The sequence below is a fragment of the Elephantulus edwardii genome, unplaced genomic scaffold (assembly GCF_000299155.1).
Source record: "Elephantulus edwardii isolate Elephantulus edwardi_28Jun2011 unplaced genomic scaffold, EleEdw1.0 scaffold00280, whole genome shotgun sequence".
NCBI lineage: Eukaryota > Metazoa > Chordata > Mammalia > Macroscelidea > Macroscelididae > Elephantulus > Elephantulus edwardii.
The window spans coordinates 2,208,347-2,219,180 of record NW_006400030.1 but is presented as its reverse complement, the minus strand read 5'-3'; the positions used below and the strand labels follow the sequence as shown (position 1 = coordinate 2,219,180).

The following is a 10,834-nucleotide window of genomic DNA, read 5'->3' as shown; positions in this document are numbered from 1 at the left end:
AAGGAAAATTTTCCTTTTCAATATTCATAATACCACTGAGAATATTATTTGGACTGATGTTTTTCATTATCATTTGGGTACTATATAGATTTACTGTTTGTGCTAATATCTAATTTTAGCCTTTTTTACTTCATTGTTGTTATACTAACTTTATACATTAAAAGAGAAAATATTGTCATGGTTCAAAACTCAGATAGTCCCATCTGCTTCTTTACCCCTTCTCTCCTGTGTCTGTAGTCCCTTTTAGGTAACCAGCTTCATTTCTGGTTTATCCTCACTATGTTTCTTTTTGCAAAAATAAGTGGATTAAACATGTATGCATGTATGTGTGTGTGTGTGTGTGTGTGTGTGTGTTGTGATTTATCCCCTTTTGTTGATACAAAATATGTTATGTTCGATGTATTCTTTTGTACCTAACTCATTTTAGTTTTACTTGACACCCTGAAAGTCACTTCATATCTGCTTATAACTTTATTTTTTAATATGGTGTATTCTACCTTCTCTGTATAGGCAAATAGGCTGATTATAGTATTTTGCTAACACAACTAATGATGCAGAGAATAACCATGGAAGGGAAAGAGATGTAGTTGAAAAGTGCCTACAGAATAAATTCTTGAGAGCTAAGATAGTATTCTTTGGTCATACTGTGTTAATATCAATTAAAATTAACTCATGTGTTCATTTCTAGGAGACCTTGATACTGTTGCAGGCATGGAAAAAGAACTGAGTAATGCCAAAGAGGAACTTGAGCTCATGGCTAAAAAAGAAAGAGAAAGTCGGGTGAGTTTAAGCCAAGCCTAGTTATAAATTTCTAATATTTTCCATCCAAAATAGTTTTTGTTTAAAAAAGTGCAGTTTTCCATGTATAATGTTGTTAGGTGCCATTGAGTCAAGTACAACTCATAGTGACCCTATGAACAACAGATCTGGACCCTGTCCTGTCCTGTGCCGTCCTCACACTAGACACACTAGAGCCCATTGCAGCAGTCACTGTGTCACTCCACAGGGTTGAGGATCTTCCTCTTCTTCTTCTTCTGCCTTTCAGAGCATCATGTCCTTCTCCAAGGAATAGCTCCTCCATAGCCTGAAGTATGTGAGGCAAAGCTTTATCATCTTTGCCTCCAAAGAGCAATCTGGCTGCACTTTCTCCAGGACATATTTGTTTGTTTTCTTGGCCATCCATGGGATGTTCAGTGCTCTTCTCCAACACCGCAGCTCAAAGATGTCAGTTCTTCTTCTACCATCCTTATTCATTATCCCGCTCTCAGATACATAGCAAGTGATCAGGAAAGACCATGGCCTGAATCAGACATCCTTAGTCCTTAAACTGACATCATTACTCCTCAATAATTTGGAGAGGTCCCTAACTGCAAACTTTTCTAGTGCAATATGTCTTCCATGTATAATACCTGGATTAAAAGGCAAGATACTACCTTTTTTTGAGAATAATAGAAATTGCTTCATAAATACATTCATAGTTTCACCATGATGCTCTTGTTTTCTTAGAAATAAGGATTATTAAAACATTTGAAATGTCATATAACAGATTTCTCTACCCATTACCAGTTGGAGTAAAATAATTATAATAATAACACTTGTTAAAACATGAAATGTTATATGATTGCTGATGATACAAATTCACTACTTGCTCCATGGGAGAAAGATGAAGAGACATCTCTTGTTATGATTTGCATCCTCAGAAACTCAGTGGAAGATCGGAATGAGTCAGAATCACCCCGCTAGCAGTGAACGTATATATGATTTCTGTTTAGACTGGTAACATTAGATTCATAAGATTAGCTTTTAGATAGACTGGACAGGAGAAAGGTGAGTGTGATCCTTGTAGTGTTCCCTATGTGCAGGGCACTGCAGGTACAGAGAATGTATCCATGCTGATACTCACAGCTCTCTATGAGTAAATGGTGTTGATTCCAATTTATGGATGAAGAAGCTAAAACCTGATGATTATTATTATTTTTTAATAAACATGAAGCTTGGTCGTAGTTGAAGCAGGAGTGGCATTCACTTCCTAAACAGCATGCCTTTGGAAACTCTTTGAACTTTGAGAAATGATGATAGTTAGAGAAAGGCTTCAAGCCTTTTGTTTATAGGGTCACTATGAGTCATGCTTGACTCGATGGCAATCAACAGCAACAACAACAACACCAGGTCATAGTAATAATGCCAAAGCTAAGATTTAAACCCAGGTCTTTTGTGATTCCAAAAACTCTGCCTAAGAAATTATTTCACGGAACAGAACGTTTTCCTTCATTCTTGTGCATGAAATATTTCTAGCAGTGGTATTTACATCAATGTTCTTACAAGAAGCTCTCAGCCTTTCAGAATCTCTTCATCTGCCTTTTACAGTTCTGTGTCCAACTCTGATGTAAAATAAATGTTACAGCCATAGCATAGAACTACTGACTGCAACTAAAACCCTTTATGTTAGTTGGCATCTGCTATAGATTGATCAGTACCATTGGTTCCTGACTTGGTTTTTAAATTCACAAATCTGTCTAGCTATTCAGTTGTTTGGGTTTGTTTTTTTGTTTTTTTCTTTCTTTTAAAATTTTTTTACTGATTTGTTTACAAAGTTCAAATACATTGTTTTTTACACCAGATCTTTCCCATTTCCTTCAGTTTTTTCATTAGCTATTCTGTTTTTGTCTATGTCTTTTCCATAATTAGATCTATGACATGAAATCTGTATACTTGGATAATGTTGTTATTGTTGTGTACCATCAAGTTGAGACCAACTCATAGCTGACTCTCCAGTGGGTTTTTCAAAGGCAGCAAATCTCACAAAGAGTTGATTTGAAATATGTTTTCTTTAATTCTCATTCAGCACTACAAAGGAGGTATGATTGCTGCTTTATAGCTAAGGAAATTTGAGGATCAGTTTGAGTGCCTTGTTATGGAGACTAGGCCAGGATTTAAGGCCTGTGTCTATTTGACTGCAAACTTCTACCATACTTAAAATACTTTTTCTCCATATGTCTTTATTTTTCTGCAGTGAACCAAATACCTGGGAGGATAATGATGCAGTTCCCTGTTGTTGTGTACCACAGAGTTGGAATTGACCCATCACTAACCCTCCAACAGGTTTCCAGGGGCAGTTAATAGCACGGGAAGAGATTACCCATCCTCCTTCTGTGGAGCTGTTGGTGGCTTCAAACTGCGTGCCTTTGGGATTGCAGCACAGCTTCTTGACACTAGGCCAGCAGAGCTCCCTTTTTTCCATACCCAGGATCTGAACAAATGGAGAAATAGTAGTTAATGGCAGATAATGTGGTGTCCTATTAACTTTGTTACTGATAAAGGCTTAGGTAGAGAATTCAATTCAAGGGCCACTGGGTCTTCTAGCCCAACCCCAGAGCTGAATACCCTTACGACCCGACCTGCACCCTGGCGATACTGAACACTGGGATTTGGTAGACCATACCTCAGGGTGGGAAGAGCCGAGGGCATTAGGAGAAGCAGTAACTAGAACAGGTTTCCTGGAGACAGCTGACTCATGAAGCAGAAGGGTGAGGTTAAGTCAAGCATGCCTGGATTTTCTTCCTGTGTTCCATTAAGAGAAATTCTTTGACTTCCCTGGGGCTGAGTGAATAAAGGGGTGGAGACAGGTCAGGAATTAAACTAATTAAACTTCTGCAAAGTAGAAAATGCTAGAATATTCATCCTAACAAGCCACATAGACAGAAGCCATCAAATGACTTTGCATAGGATTAAGCCATCATGAGCCCATACAGTGATAACACATTGAAGCAGTTAGGAGATAGAGAAATAACAATTTCTTCTATTGCTTATAGCTTATATTGTTTAAATTTAAGGGGAAAAGTACTGCTTCCTTCAGGACATATGGTCTTATTTCAAACTAGCTTGCATGCCTTCTGTTTTTACTTGTCATACCTATTTTATTTCCTTATTTTTTAAATTTTTCTAAAGTATTCATTTAAAATGCATACTTACAAATAAAGTGTGTTCTTGTTAGGTGACATAGAATTGTTTTTGTATCTTGGTGCCCTCACATGATAAAGTCAAGCTGCATGTACCATTTTCTTGGTCATAGTCTTTATGGAGGAGCTCTGGTGGCTTAGTGGAAAGAAGCTATGCTGCAATCCCAAAGGCACACGGTTCAAGGCCACCAGCTGCTCTGTGGGAGAAGGATGGGCAGTCTCCTGCAATGTGATTAACTGCCTCTGAAAACCTGCCAGATGGTCAGCTATGGGTTGGTTCCGACCCTACGGTACACAACAACAATCTTCTTGGATTCAGAGCACCAATTTTTTTCTTCTGGTTTTATGGTAATGAGTTGGAACCACTAACCTTTCAATTTGTAGCGTTAAGTGTTGCTGTTGCCATAAATAGAGAATGCAAAGAGCTAAATTCTAGCTGAAAAATTGGTGGTTCAAACCTACCCAGACGTCTCTTAGAAGATAGAGCTGGTATTCTTCTAAAAGTTCACAGCCCTGAAGACCCTACAGAGCAGTTCCACACTACTCACATGGGATCGCTGTCTTAATTGTCTGTTGTTGTTGTTGTTGTTGTTGTGTACTGTCGAGTCAGAACTGACCCATAGCTGACCCTCTGGCAGCTTTTCAGCGGCAGTCAATCACACGGGAGGAGACCGCCCATCCTTCTCCCTTGGAGCAGCTGATGGATTTAAGCCGGGTGCCTTTGGGATTTCAGCACAGCTTCTTGCCACTAGGTGACCAGAGCCAGAGCCCTGGTCTTACTGGTCTAGGTCTGCTGTAACAGAGATACAAGAGGATGGTTTTAGCAAACAGAAATTTATCCTCTTCTAGTTTAGGAGGCTAGAAGTCCAAATTCAGAGTGCCAGCTCTAAGGAAAGGCTCCCTTCTCCACGTCTATTCTGGAGCAAAGTCTTTGTGTCCTTCAGCATCTGTAGGCCGTTTGGTCCTTGGAGAGTTTCATGTGTCCTTAGCCTTTCATGGTGTCAAGGAGCTTCTTAATTTAGGCTCCCGAGGCTAAAAAGACATGCTCTGATTCTGACATTCTTTCTTGGAGGACTTACTTTTCTCTGTGATATGATTAATGGATGGTGTGTTCCATCTTTAATCCTTTTGCCACTGTTTGATTTATCATCATCAGGGATTTTTACATAGCTTCTACATTATATCATTACAGACATGTATTGAGGGGGACAACAATTCAATCCCTGACAGGTGACACAACTCAGAATAGACTCAGCAACAAACATTCACAACACCGCCTGAAACACAATATGGATGTGTAGTTATCTGTTTAAACCAAAATCCAAAACCCATTGTCATCGAGTATAGTGACTCTGTGGGACAGAGAAACACTGCCCCGTCGGGGTTCCAGGGCTGTGAATCTCTACAGAAGGCGACTGTCACATCTTTCTCCCCCTAATTGTCTGGTGACTTTAAACAGCTGATCTTTTGGTAGAGCCCAATGCTTAACCACTGCACCACTGGGACTCCTTATGAAACACAGTATCATATGTAGTGGTTTCATGAGTGAAAGGTCTTACATTTTTCTCTGTAAAGATTACAGCCCAGAAAACCCTCTGGGGCTGTTCTGCGTTGGAGCATGGGGTTGTTATGGGCCAGAATTGGTTTAATAGTAACCAGCAACGATTGTGTTTCACAGCACTGACACACAGAAGGCACCTTTAAAAAAACAACAGCTACAGCTTTGGTAGCACACTGCATTTGTTTATTTGCTCACATTCCAGATTTCCTTTGCAGTACTGGCTAATGCAGTGATATGTTATAGGAAACCATTTTTGCCCCATTGTTAAAATGGAAATGTGACAGATAGTGCTTCCTCTGCCCACTGACTTTGAGATTTCTTCTCCCCACAGATGGAACTTTCTGCTTTACAGTCCATGGTCGCTGTGCAAGAGGAGGAGCTCCAAGTGCAGGCTGCCGACATGGAGTCCTTGACCAGGAACATCCAGATTAAAGAGGACCTCATCAAGGTCTTTGAAAGCTTTTTAAAGAGCACTGCCAATGAGGGCAGCTCATGGTACCAGAGGGGATCTTAAAAAATAATTAGTCCCTTGATCAAGTGCTTAGTTCTTTGGTACACAGCTTGAGCCTCCTATTCCTTTTGACTTGTATGATAGTTGCAAAGATTCCATAATGAAATTGTCATTATCACCAAGCCATTTGGAAGCCCAGCCGACTCCTTCAGGAGCAGTCGCTCCTTTGCTGAATAGTGCTGTATTACTTTTATAATGTTATATTAGTTTTATTAATTAATGCAGTGTATTTATAGACTAATAATGATTATGTAATAATTCTTATTTACACAATAATCGTATTACTTTTCTATTTTCAGGACCTGCAAATGCAACTTGTTGATCCCGAAGACATACCAGCTATGGAACGCCTGACCCAAGAAGTCTTACTCCTTCGGGAAAAAGTTGCTGCAGTAGAATCTCAGGGTCAGGAAGCGTCAGGAAACCGGAGACAACAAGTAAGTGGAATGCTCGCCTTACTTAGACCATGAAAAAGGTAACAGTCTGTCCTCCCAGTTATTGATACAAACGTCCGTTGCTGGTATTTCATAGGGAATTGGTGTTCTTAACTTAGTCAACCGTAGCCATAGATGCCTTTTCTGATATTTGTAGTCCTGAAGGGAGCAGCAGTTCTCAGACTCACCCTGTCAATTTTCCTTGTCAAATAAACCTGCTTGTGTATCTGCCTTTAACCACAGTCAAGCCTCTCTGACTTAGGGTGGAGGATGTGGAGAAAAGATGAACAGTCTGCCTTGCCCCCAAATTTCTCTGAATCATCTCCTCATGAGAGTTAAACTCTCTTGGATGCCACACTTTTCAAACAGTTACTTACCTGAATTATCTGTCACTGTTATCCTCTCTCAGAAACTGTGCACCTCACTCTAGTCTGGCTTTAAGCTCCTGCCTTCACTACAGCAGATCCCACAAAAGCTGTGCTCAGCTTCTTGATGGCACTCACCACAGCTCACAGTGACACGTGACTGGCATGCATTCGTTTCTCCCACTAGGTTAACACATTGCTGCACACTTTTAAATTGACGGCCGTGCTTAGAAACACATTTTGCCATCATTTGTGGCAACGTGTTAATAACCTTCTCTTTAGAACTGAGAGCAGAGCCCGATACATAGAAGGGGCTCAGTAAGTGTTGAGTGAGTGATCGTCTCTTAAGTGTGACTGTGTACGTTTCCCCTTCACCCTTCCTTCTTCTTTCTCTCCCTGCTCTTTTCCCTGAACCACTTTGCTCTGCTTCTGCCTTCTCTCGCCCCTCTTTCCTCTTTTTGTCCATGTGTTTGAACTCTGCCTTATAGTGCTTTAAGACTTAAAGTAAAAAAGAACCTACACAGTTTTGGTTTCATTAATTTGAAAACTGCAAAATAGTACAGGAAACATAAGTAAGTGTTTCACTCACTGTCCCATGCAGACACCTCTGTTTGCTTGCTTTCTTGTCAGGATTAACTGCAGCTCCATGTTTCATGTTACCATTTGCATGTTGTTTCTTTCTTTCTTTTCTCAGTTGCTGCTGATGCTGGAAGGACTGGCAGATGAAAGGAGTCGCCTCAACGAAGCCTTGCAAGCAGAGAGGCAGCTCTATAGCAGCCTGGTGAAGTTCCATGCCCATCCGGAGAGGTAGGTGAATGAATGGCTTTCCTGCTTATTAGTCCTCTGGTGCAGATTCCTACAGTTCTGAAGGGCGGAGGAAAAGGAAGCAGGGATGAGGCTGAGACAACTCCATATGTCTTCTATTGTGTGTATGTCTCTGAGCGTCGGTTTCTCAATCTTAAATCAAGAATAATACCTAATTACTTAGCTATTGCGAAGATTAAATGGAAAGCTGTCAAAAATCGGAAGCAGTGCCTGGCATGTGATGACCGTGTGTGTAAGTTCCTGGCCTTTCTGTGCTCCCTGCCCTGTTGGTCACTCTTCTTCTGCTGGGAGAGTAAGGCTGCACAGCACTGATCGTTATTGCGTATCCGTGAACCTGGGGTGGTAATAAACATCACGATAGATGGAGCTTGTAGCTCTTGATTTTTTGGTGACACATGTTTTATATTTCTGGTCCATTTTATAGCCTTTTCAAGATTTTTTTTTCTCTCTTTGTTTCCCTGACTAGTTCCTATTTCTGTTTCCTACATCTTATTTTAATATTCTTTTCTTTCTAGCCTAATGAAGTGGAGGCAGAGAAAAGTTGGACTGTCCAATCATATTCATTTTTAAAAGACCTTTGTGTCATCTGTAAACCGGTTTTCCTTCCAGCACACTGTTTAGCTTGTTAACAAAAGAGAAAGCAGATATCCTCGGGAGTAGTCCTGTTTGTCTCGGTCTTGCTTCAATTTACATTTCATTTTTCTGAGATTTTGGTTTATTATAATGTAAAACTTTTAGGTAATGGAATTCTTAAGTGGGCTGTGAATGTATAAGATAAAATTGGGATGTGCAATTTTATGTGAAACTGCCCAGGATTGGGCATAAAGAAACAAGCCTAAAGCAAGGTGTGGGCAGTCCTAATCTACCAACGGTGAACATAAATGCCATGACAAAGACTGCGTTCATTTTATTCTGGAGGCAACTATGCTAGAAAGGCTCACAGCTTAGAGTGACATTGACGGCTCTTTGGAAACATATATATGTATCTCCAAACTCATTGCATTTGGTTACTAATCGATTTTCCTTCCATGTGGCATGTTTAATCAGCTCTGAGAGAGACCGAACTCTACAGGTGGAACTGGAAGGGGCCCAGGTGTTGCGCAGTCGGCTAGAAGAAGTTCTGGGAAGAAGCTTGGAACGTTTAAGCAGGCTGGAGACCCTGGCCGCCATTGGAGGTGGGGAACTGGAAAGTGTGCGAGTTCGTCACAAGCATGCCTTCTGAGCACTGGCGGGCCGTACTGCAGCCCAGGATGGAAAACCTTGTTTGCACTAACCAGAGAGCCTTGCCTGACTTTGGTGACTTACTAATGCTAGAACTGGTACAAGTAGTGTCAACTACAATGTGAAAAATCACTGTAGACTATCTGCATCTTACTGTACGTATCCATTTCTAAATTGAGTGGTGGAGGCTACCAAATCAATTTGCACATTCTAAATCATTCAATTTTCATTTTCCCACCCATATTCATTCCTTCCCCTAGCCACTCCTAATTCTCTCATCCTTTCTGTGGGCCAATAAAGTTTATTCCTCCCTACTGTCACAATTTTTTCCATGTGCTCCATATTATATCACAAATGCATGTGTGTGTGTATTATTTTGTCATTCAGTCAACTTCTGTTCTTTGAATGACAGAGCTTTTTTTTACATGAAATAAAAAGTTTCAAGAAGAAAGATGCTAAAAATTTGTAGAAAGACTTTTCCAAAGTGACATAATCCTTACCAGCATGTAATTAAGACTGGGAGACAAATCTTGCAATAGTAGATTGTAGATATTTGGGAGGGCCAAGTGAAGAACAGAGACAAAGATGTTTTAAGTGCTTGGAGTAAGTCTTCACCTCTAGTATTTCCTAGCTGATTCTTGAATGACACAGGTAAATCAGATTAGATGCAAATTAAACTTCCATTTTGAAAATTAGTTCTAATAATTTAAAAATAACTGACCCCTTTAGGTTTCTTTAAGTCAAAGACATGCAATATTTAGTCAGAATAATTGCAGGAAAGCTCCCAAATCTTCCAGAGTCAGTCAGAATTCTTTATTCACAAAGACAGTTTAGAATATGATTTCTTTCTTGAACTCTTAATATTTCCCCAGATAACTCGTTATATGCAGACAGTGCAGTCCTCGGCGTACTTTGCTTATGTTGTTTCCTCCTTTCCAGTTGGTGGTGGTCGAACCCTGCATGTAATGCTTGAGGATCGTAGGCTTTGAAGTGCTGGACTGCTTAGAAAGACATGTGGCCGCAGATCTATGTTTATAGGTTTTAGTCATAGTCTGTTTTCTTGTGACAGTATGATCATGACCAAAATAGGGAAAGGTATGCTGAAGACTTCAGCATTAAGCTTGTCTAAAGTAACCAAGATTCATTTGGGGCTTTTCTTATCAGAGTTGGGAACAAGCTTCCTGGATTAGTTCCTTTAAAATTAAGTCGAGTTTGGGAGATAGAGCTTGAGGCTTGCTAGCGTTGTAAATGTGATTGAGTCCCCTTTTTGAACTAGGTGAGGTACAATGACTTTTCTCCCCCCCCCCTTTTTTTAACATGGCACTTTTCTTTCTTTCTCATTCATGTTTTGGCATTACTTGCATTGCATTCTAAATTCCATCAAGTTCTGTAACCTTAGCTGTACCTATAACAAAAGTGGACAGGGAAGGAAATGTTTTGCTGGAGAAACACTCTGATCTAATAGTCTACAAATAATTGATAGTAATGAGTTTTCCACTTAATGGATACACCATTACAGCCATAGTGGTCTTTGAGGGAGGAAAAGAGTAATTTAAGAAGAAAGGGGGGAAAGCAGATCCATCTAATTTTCTCTGTCTTAAAATTCTAAGAGACCCATTCTTGCATAAAACATTTTGTAACTTCCCCGGAGTCACATGGCTAATTGAGCTATAAAAATACTAGTTCATCAAAGACTGAGTCTGTTGTATCATTACAAGAGGGCATTTAGGAAATCTTCCCTTCATTTTCTCCTGTAGACCAAAAAAACCTTTCTAAATCTCTGGTTATGGTTCTTCCATGGGTGACTCTTGGGTGCTGGAGGGGCATGGTGATTACAGTAATTTACTTACCACCGTCAGCCTCGAATGAGTGTAGGACTATCCCTCGGTATCTTAAATCATTACTGTTAGAAATATTAATGTAGGGAATAATGTAGCTAATAAGCCCAACTTCCTATA

At 40.1% G+C, this 10,834-nt stretch overlaps 1 protein-coding gene across 1 annotated transcript in view; it reads left to right on the top strand.

The window, feature by feature from the left end:
* The window catches only part of LOC102857634 (myomegalin-like), a 36,249-nt gene extending 27,372 nt beyond the window's left edge, over positions 1-8,877 (top strand). Inside the window, exons 13-17 of the mRNA XM_006900322.1 lie at positions 689-780; positions 5,852-5,968; positions 6,331-6,468; positions 7,525-7,637; positions 8,703-8,877. Of these exons, the coding sequence (XP_006900384.1) occupies positions 689-780; positions 5,852-5,968; positions 6,331-6,468; positions 7,525-7,637; positions 8,703-8,877 (635 nt within the window). The remainder of the gene's footprint in view (positions 1-688; positions 781-5,851; positions 5,969-6,330; positions 6,469-7,524; positions 7,638-8,702) is intronic.
* Positions 8,878-10,834: the final 1,957 nt, after the last annotated feature.